The 16632-nt window shown below is 37.6% G+C and overlaps 1 protein-coding gene across 1 annotated transcript in view; it reads right to left on the reverse strand.

Moving 5' to 3' along the window:
• The window catches only part of LOC124615848 (chitin synthase chs-2-like), a 231621-nt gene that overhangs the window by 94383 nt on the left and 120606 nt on the right, over positions 1 to 16632 (reverse strand). Inside the window, exons 12-15 of the mRNA XM_047144001.1 lie at positions 15247 to 15447; positions 14949 to 15175; positions 14656 to 14823; positions 185 to 490 (exon numbers count right to left, since the gene is read on the reverse strand). Of these exons, the coding sequence (XP_046999957.1) occupies positions 185 to 490; positions 14656 to 14823; positions 14949 to 15175; positions 15247 to 15447 (902 nt within the window). The remainder of the gene's footprint in view (positions 1 to 184; positions 491 to 14655; positions 14824 to 14948; positions 15176 to 15246; positions 15448 to 16632) is intronic.

The raw sequence follows: 16632 nt of genomic DNA on the forward strand, positions 1-16632 counted from the left end.
TCGTAAGATAATCATAAAATTACATCCTATTTGAATGAGTGAAATAGGCATTCACTTATATTGGCATGCCAATAACAACTGAAGCTTTTTAGTTAACAGTGACAAACATTAGAAGCACTACACATTTTCCTCAAACATTAAAATTATATTTTATTTACAAGATTAATATCAAAAACAGTATTACCTGCTGAGTTTGTGCTTTTGGTGATTCCCTTGTTCCCCAAGAAATATTATTGAGATTGAAAACAGAGTAAATGATGAGAAGTAGATACATGCTTGGTATAGTGATATAATACACCACAATAGGTGGTAAGCAGTACATTTCTTTTGGATGAAATATAGCTGCAATTAAAAATTCAGCTGCACAGAGAACTAAGAAAAGCGATGAAGGTGCGAGAATTCCATCCTCTTGTATCTGTAGTATCAGACCAACTAGTACTGCCATCATAACCAATGAATAACCCACTGTGATAATCATGGCAACAGTCAGCTGGAATCAGACAAAATCTTCAGTTAATATCAGAAAGAATATTACATAAGTATTGTTAGTAATGCATATTAATTAACTGTGGAATAGATGTTTTACATTTTTTTCCAAACCAGCAGAAAATGCCACATCACTCCGTCTACATTATAACAACAGAAAGATATATGATATCAGGATCTGACATCACAGACTTCTTTTAGACTTTCATCGTACTATATATGGTCTCCAAAGTGTTGAGCTTCCTTGTTGGACCAAACACTTCTCTTGGGTGAGATATTTCCTTATGCAGTCTCCATCGGCATTTAGTCTATCACTGTGCAATGTTTTCCTCATGGCTTTAAATCAAAGATTATTAACTTGTCTGCAAAACCACTTTATTTAAATAGTTATGTACAATAATCTCATTTTTTTTGTAAATTGTGGTCACATGCCAGATGTGAAAAAGTATCACATTCTGCAACTCTTTAGTACATAGGAAGGGGACTACTCAGTCTATACAAAGTGATAGTAAGTGTATGATGGGAAAACGAGAGGATTATTATATGTTTTGTAAACAATATATCATGGTTACCTTGAGGTCTGAAGCCTCATTCACCATTTTCATGTTCCATAGATCCCATGAAGAAGGAGAACCTTCAGGGATGCGAAACAAGTGAAGGTATATATAACAACAGTTAAGAAATTCGTAGGAAATTATCCGTAAACTACATTAAAAATGAACTATCACTGTACTGCATAATACCATTTGTACTTATTCCAGCTAAAGCTAACCTAGTAAATTAGAAACAAAGTTGCTACTCTGTGAAAAGTCACTGATTCCATGTTTCTATTAAACAGTGCAGTTTAATATTTACTTGAGTACATTAATAGTTTTAAGGGAAAATAGTTACCTGCATCTAATAATGCCTGTTTACAGTACACTAGTAGTGTACTACTACACTACTACTTGCCATGTAACTTTACAATGGGCACTGCTGTTTACCAGGTAGTTAATAGGAATTTTAATTTTCATTCCTAGATGCCAGATAAGCAGGAAATTTGTAGAAAGACTAGCAAATAAAGTGTGCTTTTAATTTTGTTTTGTGCTGGTCATCAATTCCAATTTCCAATTGCTTTTAATTTTCTTCTGTACTTGTCGTCATGTCATTCCTAAGAGGCAGAATTTCAAATAACTCGCAATTGGGGAATTGCTCTTCAGAGAGGCCCACAGGCTATTGTGCCCCAAAAAGGTTGAATACCTTTCAACAAGGGTCATCACTTCCAATTTCTTGTTTCATGTTAGATGCGAAGGTTGAATACCTTTCCACAAGAGTATATAACTTCACTCTTAACCCTACACATGGAGGCAAAATCTGCACAAAAATTATTTACATGTTCAATATTGCGATACTAAAAGTCACAGTTCACCTCAAATAGCTGTTTATTAGGAGTTACAACAATATTAAATAGTGAAAGTATTGGGATCTGAATTTAAGAATTCCAATATGCTCAAAGAGACGTGCGCAACACGTGAAGTCAATGTAGAGGGTGGTTGTAAATAAATTTTTACAATTTGAGTCAGTGTAGACAGAAAACTATTTACCATATGTGTACCCACCTTCATAGGAATGATGTTCAGACTGTGTGCTGTAGGATTTGCATTGTTGGTAGTATTAGTGCCATGAGTTGCCATCATGTGCCAATACTGGTACAGCAACATAGGGATGAAAAACAAGCATCAGTGTGCATTACTGATGCAGACAGTAACCATGAGTCTGCACAAGGTGAGCTGTTTTATCAAAACAGAAATAGTGCTGCTGCTCTTTGCAAGTATTGATGAATTGAAGGAATACAGAGAGGTCTTCTTCCCACATCGGGGTTGAAAAACACGAGTCAAAAGTTCAAATTAACTGGCAATCTGGTAACTGCTCCTGGGAGAGGCAGAAGGACTATTGTGCCACAGATTACTGAAGAAGTTACTGTTGCTGAGAATGCTGCTGCAATGTGTGGTCTTTAATCAGTGCATGAGCTGTGTCACAACAGCTGAACATTCCACTATTCACCATTTGAAAAGCGCTATAAACAACTGTGATATGGTATCCATAAAAAACTTCCAGGCTGACATGAATCGAGATGATTGTCACATTGAGTTACATCTGTAACTTGGAATGTAAGTGTGCTACGCAATTAGCAAATGTTACCTCTCACATGGAAACTAAAATGTTTTTATTTCAAAGGTTTATTCATAATTTCTTTACTGCATGTCTTTAAAAATGTTTGTACAATGTTTCGCTATCATACAGTCATCTGTTTTTCATGAAGGCCCTCTCAAGTGGTGAAAGTATCTTTATAACCACCCCGTACTTGACACAGTATTCTTACAGCTCACTTCTTCTACTGAGGGTGTACTTCAGATGCATTGCCCCATTGTGCATAAGACAATAAGAAGTAACTGTCTGCAAAATGATCCAGCACTATTGTTGTTTGGTGAACACAATAAGATATATCTCTAAGACCAAACGACCGAGCGAGGTGGCGCAGTGGTTGGACACTGGACTCGCATTCGGGAGGACGACGGTTCAATCCCGCATCCGGCCATCCTGATTTAGGTTTTCCGTGATTTCCCTAGATCACTCCAGGCAAATGCCGGGATGGTTCCTCTGAAAGGGCACGGCCGACATCCTTCCCCATCCTTCCCTAATCCGATGAGACCGATGACCACGCTGTCTGGTCTCCTTCCCCAAACAACCAACCAACCAACCTAAGACCAAATCATGGCAACCTGAACTTCTTGATTAGTTTATCTATTTGTTGACTTCTTTCTGACCTGTTATCCAGCTGGGATCCAACAAAGTTTTCACAGTGTTTCATTTTGTGTATCATAATTAATGCCCACTTCTGATGCTAGCAGTATCTTTGCCTGCTTAATATTGCATAATATGAAATTAACTCGAAATCTGTTTGCCAAAGTTCAATAGTAGACCCATCAAAAGCAGATTCATTAGGTTTATTTATACAGGCATTGCCTACTCCACCAGCAGATGTAAGGTTTGCCAACTCAACTGTTAAACAGATCGCAAAAATCATTAGGTCATTGAAAAGCAGTACCCTTTTGGCTACAATGGAATCTCAGCCAAGGTACCAGAACCCTGTACTAACTTGCTATCACCATCTCCCCCATCTTTCTTCTGCTGGCATCATTCCCTTTAGTTACATTTGTAGTCACACACAATGAATCAATTTACATTTCCTGAAAGAGTAAAATATGTAATACTAATATTTATGTTCTGCTTTGTCTTTTATTAAATTGTAAGGGACATTAATAAATGTAAACAGAATTTTATAGTTGACAATGTAGCCTCAAACCCAGAGACATTAATAAATGGTTGTTTGCCAATTCTCTGTTATTAAACTGTGGAAAACTTGCTACATGCAGTTAAGAACTTGTAAGAGGTTTCCCACCAGTACAAGCCTAAAATACGATGGCAAACAAATAGAAGAACTAGCCAGTGTTAAATTCTGCAGATTACAGCTTGATAATAAATTGAACTGGGAGGAACATACCACAGAACTGCTGAAGCACCTAAACAGACCTCCATTTGCAATGTGAATGTTGTCAGGCATAAGTGATTTAAAAGTGAAAGAGCTCCCATATTATTCTTCCTTTAAGTCCTTAATGTCATATGGGATTATTTTTTGGGGTAACTCATCAAGTCAAGTTAAAGTATTCCACATCTAAAAACGTGTTATTAGAATTATTTGTGATATAAATTCTAGAACATCCTACAGAGGCCTGTTTAAGCACCTAAGGATACTAACTACTGCTTCCCAATACATTTATTCCTTAATGAAATTTGTCATTAAGAATACATCGCTTTTTCAAATCAACAGCTCAGTTCATGGAATGAATTCTAGAAATAAGAATAATCTTCACCAGGATTTAAAGTCATTTACTTTGGTCCAACAGCCATAAAAAGTTTAACCATTAATAAAGTTCAGTTTAAGGGAAGTCTAAAGGATTCATTGATGGCTAACATCTACTACTCTGATGAATTTCAAAATTTAACCAACTGATGTGTATATGTCACTAATAATATCAAATAATGTATTAGTATAATCTAACTTCTGTACAAATTCATTGCAGTAATGCGATCGTTGCAAATAAGTGTTGTAAAATGATATTTCTATTTGATGATGCATGGCTACATATAGCCTAATAATTATTAAATGCACATCAGTGTGCTGATTATTTACATGTTTTATGTCAAATTACTTATTAACTTTTAAATGAAAATACATTTAAGATTTATTTTACTTATTCCACATCCATGAAGATCATTTCACATGGTGTTTGTGGAAGGCACATTAGCATATTTGCTTTTCTGTGTAAATATTTATTGTTATAATAGAGGGAAACATTCCACGTAGGAAAAATATATCTAAAAACAAAGATGTAGTGACTTACCAAATGAAAGTGCTGGCAGGTCGACAGACACACAAACAAACACAAACATACACACAAAATTCAAGCTTTCACAACAAACTGTTGCCTCATCAGGAAAGAGGGAAGGAGAGGGAAAGACGAAAGGATGTGGGTTTTAAGGGAGAGGGTAAGGAGTCATTCCAATCCCGGGAGCGGAAAGACTTACCTTAGGGGGAAAAAAGGACGGGTATACACTCGCACACACACACATATACAGACACAAGCATAAATATTTATTGTGTGTTATTGTTTGTTTGACATGTTCTACATCCTGGAAGATATCCTCACTATGGATCTACTGGAATAAAACATACATATAATCTTTACTCTAAAGGTGGAGATAAGTAAGGAACCTCTAAACACAGACCCATATCCTAGATGATTAAAATGAAATTTATTGTCAGAGGAAAATGGGGGACTCGTAAGGTCTGCAGCAGATACAAGCCAATTAATTAGTTAGTTACATGTTCCATGCAACTGTTTGAGTGATTCTTTTATCAGAATGATATGGAATGAGAATTTACATGATATATGTACATGATTAGTGCTAATATTAATGAACAAATTTTTTTAATCCAAAGTTCACAGATAAAAAACAATGTATCCTTCCCAGAAATATCCCAGAGAACAGGGGAACAGACATACAACCGTTCACAAAAACCAGTTTAACTCTTATAATGTTACATAACTCATATATGCAATCAGCATAAAAATATCTCACTGTAGCCTAGTCAATGAAGACCAAACAAGTAGAACAGGACAAAAAAATTCATGTAGTCAAACATTTTTGGACAGTGACTGGACAGAGTGCCAAGAACAACATAGGCCTACTAAAAATCCCGACTGGTGGAGTGTGGAGATGATTTCTGGCAGAAATGTTTCCAAACACAAAATTAAGTGACATTACATTTCTTATAAAAGAGGTCCTTTGCAGAAAAAAAATCAGCCACAAATAACACAAAAGAAATTGTATTTCTTTCCCAGTTTCAAGCATCTAGTTCCCTTCTTCAGAAGATAAGAATTAACCCATTCTTAGTGAGCGTAAGAAATAAGCAGGTGTATGCAGCATAGTACTGTAGTCATGTGGATCATAGTACATGAACAAATATGGTATAAGAACACTAAATAAAAAGTACTGTGGCCATTATGACTACAATATCATGCTGCATATTCGAGTGTATTTTTGATGCTCAATAATAATGTGATAATTCTAATCTTCTGAAAAAGAGTGTGTGAAACAAGTAAAAACAGAAATTTCTTTTGTGTAGCTGGTTGCTTATTTTTTTCAACAAATATACCTACAGTTGCTAAAGATGAATAAAGTACTAATTAAGGTCCTGTAACAGTGTTACATTTCGAAAACAGTGACCAAAAGCAAACTGCAAACTTTTAGCAATTTTGCTACTGATAGAAAGCTGTTTGGCTTACAGATAATGAATTATACACTAATCTGAAGCTCACTGAAGATGCCTTGTAACTAAGGTGAACCACATCTGGGTGCACAAATTAAAGAAAAAAAATTAATGTGCAGCATGCAAAAGGCATTTTTCTTTTGCACTACTGCAATTTATGATACTTGCAACTGCTTTGTGTTAAACTCTTTATGTGTTTGAGGATAGTCTCATGTACTACAGGGGAAATGTAGTCCACATATTGCGCCAGTAGATTTTATGCCCATTCAAATGGTTCAAATGGCTCTGAGCACTATGGGACTTAACATCTATGGTCATCAGTCCCCTAGAACTTAGAACTACTTAAACCTAACTAACCTAAGGACATCACACAACACCCAGCCATCACGAGGCAGAGAAAATCCCTGACCCCGCCGGGAATCGAACCCGGGAACCCGGGCATGGGAAGCGAGAATGCTACCGCACAACCACGAGATGCGTATACCCATTAATTAATGCATTGTCATTAGATGATAGCTTTTTGTGTAATGGCATATTAGTAACAGATGTTGGAGGACTGCTTGAATCCAGGCCTTGTCAGTAGTGGCACTAAAGTGGAATAAGTTTGTACTTGTATAATTTTACAGTTTCTCCTTTAAAATAATTAGAATTAGTAATTTTTCATAGTGATATTATCACTTTTCTTAGTATTTAAGTAATTAGCATTTTTTGTGTGATTTACCGTTCGCTGATGTTTGGGAGATGGTGTTCACGTTTAATTGACCTGTTACTAAGATCCACCCAACATTTTTGAGACTGATCAATTTCCAGTATCTCTGCCATTTTTATTGGGTTTATAGTATGAGTTTTTACAAAGTGACCACAATGGGCCCCAGTCCCTTTGTGCAAACACTACTGGAGTATTAATTGACAATTGATAACTGAATATGGTATCTTAAAGAAACAATTCACATGGTTTTACCTGTTAATGAGGTATTTTTATTTGAACTTAAAAAAAATAGTTATGTTTGGAAAATTTATTGCATTCATGAATTGACATGTGTGGTCTTATTAAATTTGAATTGGATTCATTCTGAACCTATTCAGATGAGATGTGTGTAATTTACATTTCCTTGCATAGATACATAAGAATAAAGAAATATGTCTTCCACTTGGGTTTTGGTAATTCACAGTAGTATAATATGACATAATCTCAAAGGGAACCAGTAGCATCTTTAAATTGTTTTATGAGTTTTTATGGAACATTCAATGACTACTTTTGTGTTGGACATTTAGTATTTTTTGTCATTTACTTAACTGTAATTTTAAGAAACTTGACTATGTGTAAGTCCCCTTCAACATACAATAAATGGGAAACAAAAGACAATGTAACAGATCCCTCTTTAAACCCCCACAAGTGTCACTCCAACACTAACATGGGTCTTACAGATAGGGAAAGGATAGCACAGGGCCCTTGCCAGCTTGGATTATTGGGTGTAATTCATGGATAATTTATTGAGAATTTAAAATTTTCCTTCGTACATGTAGTTGCAGCTTAGATACATGCTTCGAATCTAGCATGAGTTCTTACAGTGCCTGCATTACCAACAGATCCATCCCTTCAGAAAAGAACCAGTTCTTATTGGTAAAAGCCACTGACAGGATAAGCTTTCAGCCACCTGCTGAATACACTAAAAGTGCCTCCCCCATCAACTAGCCAATTGGAAGGCATAAGAAAGGGGGCACATGGTTGCTGCTGGCTGTGTCCTGCAGAGCAGAGGAGAGTGAAGTCACTCTCTTGAGTTCCAGCCATTGTACCAGGCAAATGGTTTCTAGCTTTCAGGTAGAGCAGGCAGCCTCGTGCCATCCGCCTCCATCTCTGTTCTCTCCAATCAGTCACTTGCTATTGTACAGATGTGAACTACTTTCCTCCTTCCTTCCTATTTCCATATTTTGCTATCACTCTAACTGTCAGATGCCCCTACAGATCAGCCTGGACAAGCTCTTCTGTATTCTGTAATTTCAGAATATACATCTACATAGATACTCTGCAAGCCACCATACAGTGCATGGCAGAGGGTATCCTGTACCACTACTAGCCATTTCCTTTCCTGTTCCACTCGCAAATAGAACAAGGGAAAAAAGACTGTCTATATACCTCCAGATGAGCCCTAATTTCTCATATCTTATCTTCGTGGGCCTTAAGTGCAATGTATGTTGGCAGCAGTAGAATTGCTTGGCAGTCAGCTTCAAATGGTAGTTCTCTAAATTTTCTCAACAGTGTTTCTCATAAAGAACATCACCTTCCCTACAGGGATTCCCATCTGAATTCCTGAAGCATCTCCGTAACATGTGTTGTTCAAACCTACCAGAAACAAATCTGGCAGTCCACCTCTGAATTGCTTCACTGTTTTCCTTCAATCTAACCTGGTATGGATCCCAAACACTCAACAGTACTCAACTGGTATAGGAATGAGGCCTAAGCACAATGAGAAACTCAGACAGGAGAGTACTGCAAATGTTAGAATAAGGAAAGGTTCTCATAAAAGTATAATTAAAAATAATGTAAGTATATTCCATCAAAATATTGGGACTTCAAAGAATAAAATAGATGAGCTTCTGGTTTGTTTAGAAGATTTAGAAGCTGAGGATGAAATAGATATACTATGCCTGTCTGAGCATCACATTGTTACTGATATGGATAAGGTAAATGTAAGTGGATATAAGCTCCCTGCACATGTAATGAGAGAAAATATGGAGAAAGGAGGAGTTGCCATATATGTCAAAAGTTATCATTGTGCAAAGAGTATAGAAACAAAAACGTTTTGTGTAGAGAAACATACAGAAGCATGTGCCTGTGAGCTTAAATTAAATAAAGGCACATTTATAATTGAAACTGTATATAGGTCCCCATCAGGAAATTTTCATCTATTTCTGAAAAATTTTGACTCCTTGTTGTTCTATCTGTCTGACAGGGGGAAGCAAATTATTATTTGTGGGGACTTCAACGTAGATTCTCTGAAAGAGGGTAATAGGAAAAATGACCTTGAAGTATTACTTGGTTCTTTCAATTTGACACCCATTATTGATTTTCCTACTCGGGTGGTAAAGTATAGCAGCTCACTGATAGATAACTTCTTTATAGACCAAGATAAGTGTAACCAGATAAATGCTCAGCCTGTTGAGAATGGTCTTTCTGATCATGGTGCACAGCTAGTTACAATATATGACATAGCTCCATTCAGCAATACTAAACAGTCATCCAAAGTAGTATGTTCAGTCAACGATTTAACAATTGCAAATTTCAGGGAAAGCCTACAGCAGTTAGACTGGGATGAGGTGTACTGTGAACCTGATGCCAATTTAAAATATAATTTATTTCATGACATTTTCATAAATGCATTTGAAAACTGCTTCCCCAAGAAAATAATTAAATATACTCGTAAGAAACCTTGTAACAAACCATGGCTTACTAAGGGTATAAAAATATCTTGTAACCGGAAAACGGAAATGTATCTAATAGCAAGAAAGAGTAGTGACCCAGAAACTATCAAACATTATAAAAAACTACTGTGTTATATTAAGAAAAGTTATTTAAAAATCCAGAAGTATGTGTATCATGTCTGAAATCAGCAACTCTGATAATAAAATTAAAACAATTTGGAACATTATTAAAAGAGAAACAGGTCAACTAAGAGCACAGGAAGACAGTATTACCATCAAATTGAATGAAAACTTTACGAACAAAAAGTCAGAAGTTGAAAATATTTTGAATAATCATTTTCTAAATGTTGTGGATATAGTAGGATACAGGTGTTCATTAGAAAATGCTAGGCTGTTAATGGAAGAGGCCATACCTGAGCAATTTGATACAATTGAAATCTCACCCACTTCTCCCTCTGAAATTAGGAAAATAATAAACTTGCTTAAAAGCAAAAACTCACATGGAATTGATGGCATTTCCAGCAAAATGCTAAAAGCTTGTTCTCAACAGATAAGTAAGATTCTCAGCCACCTGTGTAATAGCTCTCTGGAACAGGGCATTTTCCCTGATAGACTGAAATATGCTATTGTTATACCTTTGCATAAAAAGGGGGATAGATCTAATGTCAACAATTACTGTCCAATCTCCCTTCTAGCAGCTTCATCCAAAATTTTTGAGAAAGTAATGTATTCAAGAGTAGCTTCACATATCTGTAAAAATGAAGTACTAACAAAATGTCAGTTTGGTTTCCAGAAAGGTTTTTCAACAGAAAATCAAATTTTGAATGATCTGAATAACCGAACACCACCCACTGGGATTTTTTGTGATCTCCCAAAGGCTTTTGATTTTGTAAATCATGAAATTCTGCTAGACAAGCTCAAGTATTGTTGCATGAGTGGGACAGTGCACAAATGATTTAATTCGTACCTAACTGGAAGAGTGCAGAAAGTTGAAATAAGCAATTCTCATAATATGCAAAGATCAGCACATTCCTCAAACTGGGGAACTATCAAGAATGGGGGAAGAGTCAGTCTTGGGTCCTTTGTTGTTCTTAATATATATTAATGACTTGCCATTCTATAATCATGAAGAGGCAAAATTAGTTCTCTTTGCTGATGATACAAGTATAGTAATCACACCTGACAAACAAGAATTAACTGATGAAATTGTCAATACTGTCTTTCAGAAAATTAGTAAGTGGTTCCTTGTAAATGGACTCTCACTGAATTTTGATAAGACACAGTACATACAGTACCGCACAGTGAATGGTATGACGCCATTAATAAATATAGACCTTAATCAGAAGGATATCGTTGAGGTAGAATATTCCACATTTTTAGGTGTGTCCATTGATGAGAGATTAAATTGGAAGAAACACATTGATGATCTGCTGAAACGTTTGAATTCAGCTACTTATGCAATACGGGTCATTGCAAATTTTGGTGATAAACATCTTAGTAAATTAGCTTACTAAGCCTATTTTCATTCATTGCTTTCATATGGCATCATATTTTGGGGTAATTCATCACTGAGGAATAAAGTATTTATTGCACAAAAGCATGTAATCAGAATAATAGCTGGAGTCCACCCAAGATCATCCTGCAGACATTTATTTAAGAATCTAGGGATATTCACAGTAGCTTCTCAGTATATATACTCTCTTATGAAATTTGTTATTAACAACCAAACCCAATTCAAAAGTAATAGCAGTGTGCATAACTACAATACTAGGAGAAAGGATGATTTTCACTATTCAAGATTAAATCTAACTTTGGCACAGAAAGGGGTGAATTATACTGCCACGAAAGTCTTTGGTCACTTAACAAATAGTATCAAAAGTCTGATAGATAACCAACAAGTATTTAAGAAGAAATTAAAAGAATTTCTGATCGACAACTCCTTCTACTCCATAGAGGAATTTTTAGATATAAATTAAGAAAAAAAAAAAAATATAAAAAAATAAAAAATAAAAAAAAAAACACAAAAAAATAAAAAAGTTGTTATATTAACTTAAGTATGTTGTTAAATTAACTTAATTATGTCATGTATTGGAAAATTTGACTCGTTCCACATCATTACGAAATATCGTATTCATGATCCATGGAACTACACTCCTAGAAATTGAAATAAGAACACCGTGAATTCATTGTCCCAGGAAGGGGAAACTTTATTGACACATTCCTGGGGTCAGATACATCACATGATCACACTGACAGAACCACAGGCACATAGACACAGGCAACAGAGCATGCACAATGTCGGCACTAGTACAGTGTATATCCACCTTTCGCAGCAATGCAGGCTGCTATTCTCCCATGGAGACGATCGTAGAGATGCTGGATGTAGTCCTGTGGAACGGCTTGCCATACCATTTCCACCTGGCGCCTCAGTTGGACCAGCTTTCGTGCTGGACGTGCAGACCGCGTGAGACGACGCTTCATCCAGTCCCAAACAATGCTCAATGGGGGACAGATCCGGAGATCTAGCTGGCCAGGGTAGTTGACTTACACCTTCTAGAGCACGTTGGGTGGCACGGGATACATGCGGACGTGCATTGTCCTGTTGGAACAGCAAGTTCCCTTGCCGGTCTAGGAATGGTAGAACGATGGGTTTGATGACGGTTTGGATGTACCGTGCACTATTCAGTGTCGCGTCGACGATCACCAGTGGTGTACGGCCAGTGTAGGAGATCGCTCCCCACACCATGATGCCGGGTGTTGGCCCTGTGTGCCTCGGTCGTATGCAGTCCTGATTGTGGCGCTCACCTGCACGGCGCCAAACACGCATACGACCATCATTGGCACCAAGGCAGAAGCGACTCTCATCGCTGAAGACGACACGTCTCCATTCGTCCCTCCATTCACGCCTGTCGCGACACCACTGGAGGCGGGCTGCACGATGTTGGGGCGTGAGCGGAAGACGGCCTAGCGGTGTGTGGGACCGTAGCCCAGCTTCATGGAGACGGTTGCGAATGGTCCTCGCCGATACCCCAGGAGCAACAGTGTCCCCAATTTACTGGGAAGTGGCGGTGCGGTCCCCTACGGCACTGCGTAGGATCCTACGGTCTTGGCGTGCATCCGTGCGTCGCTGCGGTCCAGTCCCAGGTCGACGGGCACGTGCACCTTCCGCCGACCACTGGCGACAACATCGATGTACTGTGGAGACCTCACGCCCCACGTGTTGAGCAATTTGGCGGTACGTACACCCGGCCTCCCACATGCCCACTATACGCCCTCACTCAAAGTCCGTCAACTGCACATACGGTTCACGTCCACACTGTCGCGGCATGCTACCAGTGTTAAAGACTGCGATGGAGCCCCGTATGCCACGGCAAACTGGCTGACACTGACGGCGGCGGTGCACAAATGCTGTGCAGCTAGCGCCATTCGACGGCCAACACCGTGGTTCCTGGTGTGTCTGCTGTGCCGTGCGTGTGATCATTGCTTGTACAGCCCTCTCGCAGTGTCCGGAGCAAGTATGGTGGGTCTGACACACCGGTGTCAATGTGTTCTTTTTTCCATTTCCAGGAGTGTAGTATTAATTTAATCTAATCTAATCCAATCTAATCTAATAATAGGTCACACCAGTGTCCTATATGTGGTCTCCTTTATAGGTGAACCACTCTTTCCTAAAATTCTCCCAATAAACTGAAGTCAACCATTCACCTTCCCTGCCACAGTTCTCGTAAGCTTGTTCCATCTCGCACCGCTTTGCAGTGTTATGCCCAGATACTTAAATGGCTTGACTCTGTCAAGCAGGACACTATTAGTACTGTATCTGAACATCACAGGTTTGTTCTTCCTACTCAACCACATTAACTTACATTTTTCCACATTTAGTGTTAGCTGCCATTCATCACACTGTCTGCCAAATCATTTATGTACCTAGAGAACATCAGCAGTCCTATCACACTACCCTGGGGTACTCCTGACAATACCTTTGTCTCCAATGAACAATCATCATTGAGGACAACATACTGGGTTACATTACTGAAGAAGTCTTCAAGCCACTCACATTTGTGAACTTATTCCATATTCTCGTACCTTCATTAATGGCCTGCAACAGGGCTCCGTGTCAAATGCTTTCCAGAAATCTAGAAATATGCAATCTGCCTGTAGCCCTTCATCCATAGTTTGCAGTATATCATGAGTTTCCTTTAATTAATTCTTTCATTTAAAACTGTTTACCTTCTGGTGCTCACAATTCATCCCTCTCCTGTCCTTGACACAGGTTGCCTTCACATCAGGTGCAGTTTGTACACATGTAGTTTAACGCATGAATAAAGAAAACTTTTCAATAATTTATAGTTGATAGATGGACATTCTCCATTCACCTACGCAATTACAGTTCTTTAGAGGCAAATAAACGGCACTGATCTAAAACATTGCACAAACTGATGAGGCCTCTGTTGTTGAAAAATGTATCCAAAAGTGATGTACATCTTTAACAGACATATAGCATACAGAATAAAACAATTTTAAAATGCTGTAAACAGGACAAGGAAGTGTTTCCTTGGCAATCTAAGGCCACTGATAATCTGATATTTTTTTCTTTATTAGGACTTTCCAGGCTTAAATAAATCTTGACCTGGACTGGGCTCTTCTTGTGCAAACATACATGTATGGCTGCTTATTACCAATGACAGAAACATAACATCAGAAAGAAAATTTGCTAGATGCTCAGCATCAAGTTACTGAGCACCCAACTCAAGAAACTACCAGAAAATTTATTAAATATATACAGATAATATTGTCACAAATGCAACATTTAATGTAAAGCATTACCCTATCCTTTTGGATAAAATGTTAAGAAAAAGATTATGCATGCCTACCTGTATATCTGATTTGCATGTGTAACATACTAGCATGAATAACAAAATAGGAGTAACATTATAAAGAAAACTTGTCCAGTTGTCTATACGGAAGGCTGTCACACATGCTCCTGTTAACATCAGGAATATAGTTCCAGGTCCAAGTACCGTTCCACCCATTAAGAGGATCTGTAAATAAATGCATCCAGTAGATACAAATTGCTTTTCATCCTTAGCTATGTGTTCTCCAAAGATTTGTGTAATGAATTGTGCTTCACAAAAATAAAAAACTGTAGATAATTCTTTGATATTACCTGGTACATGATGTATGGTAGAGAGATGTTATCATTAGCTTTAATTGTTCTTTTACTGTCCATTAGAAGATCCAGAATATTAGCTGTAGTTGAAGGTATCCATCGCCTACGTTGGTTGAAGAATTCATTAAAACCCTCAGGGCAATGTGTATATGAATCACTGGCTGCTGCATATTCTACTCTATAGCCCCTTTGCAGAAGTAATGTACAAAGCCATCTGTCTTCACCTGTGAATTCAATAAATTAGTGGTGGTACTTTGTTCCACTGTTACAGTATACTTATTTCAGTGTAACTTACCTTGATCAAACTGTACGTAATGTCGAGCTTCACACGAGCGAAAGGCATACTTGTTCATCACAGAATCATCCATAAGAGCTTTTGCTCTAAATAATGAAAATGCTCCAGGGCTACAAAGCACACAACCTATTATGTGCTCAGTAGCTTTCTGTAACCAATGTCCAATCGCATATTCAAAGACCTGATACCACTGCATTGGACCTAAAGTGATAATAATAATAATAATAACAATAATGATGATTATATATAATGATAATAATGGAAATGAAATGAGCGTTTGGCATCATTGGTCGCAAGGCCCCTTGCGGGGCAGGTCTGGTCGCCTTGGTGCAGGTCTTATTACATTCGACACCACATTGGGCAACCTGCGTGCCAGATGGGGATGAAATGATGATGAAGACAACACAGCACCCAGTCCCTGAGTGGAGAAAATACCTGATCCAGCTGGAAGTCGAACCCAGGCCCGTAGGAAGGCAGTCTGTCACGCTGACCACTCAGCTACCAAGGCAGACAATGATAATAATAAATTCTAATAAGAATACAAATATCATAGAAGACATATGGGAGACCAAAGCAATACCAGAAGGCTGGAAGTGCACTGTTAAACACCCTCTATGTAAGAAAAGGGATAGGACCAATGTTAGCAATTACAGAGGGATATCTTTACTGCCTGTCACATACAAAACTCTATCACAGCTCCTGCTAGGAACTGTAGTGAAATTGGTCAGCATACCAATTTTTGTCACATATTGAAGAATACAACACACAGATAAATTTACAACACTATCAAAGAGAATACAAATTGTAATTATAAATTTAGTGTAATTTTGGCAACATAAATAGAATAATCTCACATACTTATAAACAGAAGACATGACTTTAACATAAATTTAATGTCCTTCAGATATGTAATTATTTTTTATATTTTCAATGTACTTTAAAATTGTAATTGCAATTGAGGCAATTTACATTAAAAATTATTGTTGCTTCTGTAATTGTTATGAAAAATAATGTAAAAGACTTTTTGGTGTGAACAATAAATCATATGAAAGTTTATCTGGGTTTAAAAGAATTGATGTGTAATTACAGCATCTTTGATGACTATGTGAGTTGTTGTATCGGTCACTTCGCTATGAAGTGCTGAGTTGACAAGTTGTTGGGATACGGACCAAAGAACTAGTCAGTTTGTACTTGTTGAAACTTGGAAAAATTGTGTTACCTCCAAAAAGTATAAATCCTAATGTTTATTAAAAATTGATATGAAGACAAAGTTGCCTGCAATATCTATATTATTACTTCATACAGTCTGTCCCTGGTAGATGAGTGGTCAGTGCAACAGAATGTCAATCCTAAGGGCCCGGGTTCGATTCCCGGCTGGGTTGGGAA

This window comes from Schistocerca americana, chromosome 5, assembly GCF_021461395.2.
Source record: "Schistocerca americana isolate TAMUIC-IGC-003095 chromosome 5, iqSchAmer2.1, whole genome shotgun sequence".
NCBI lineage: Eukaryota > Metazoa > Arthropoda > Insecta > Orthoptera > Acrididae > Schistocerca > Schistocerca americana.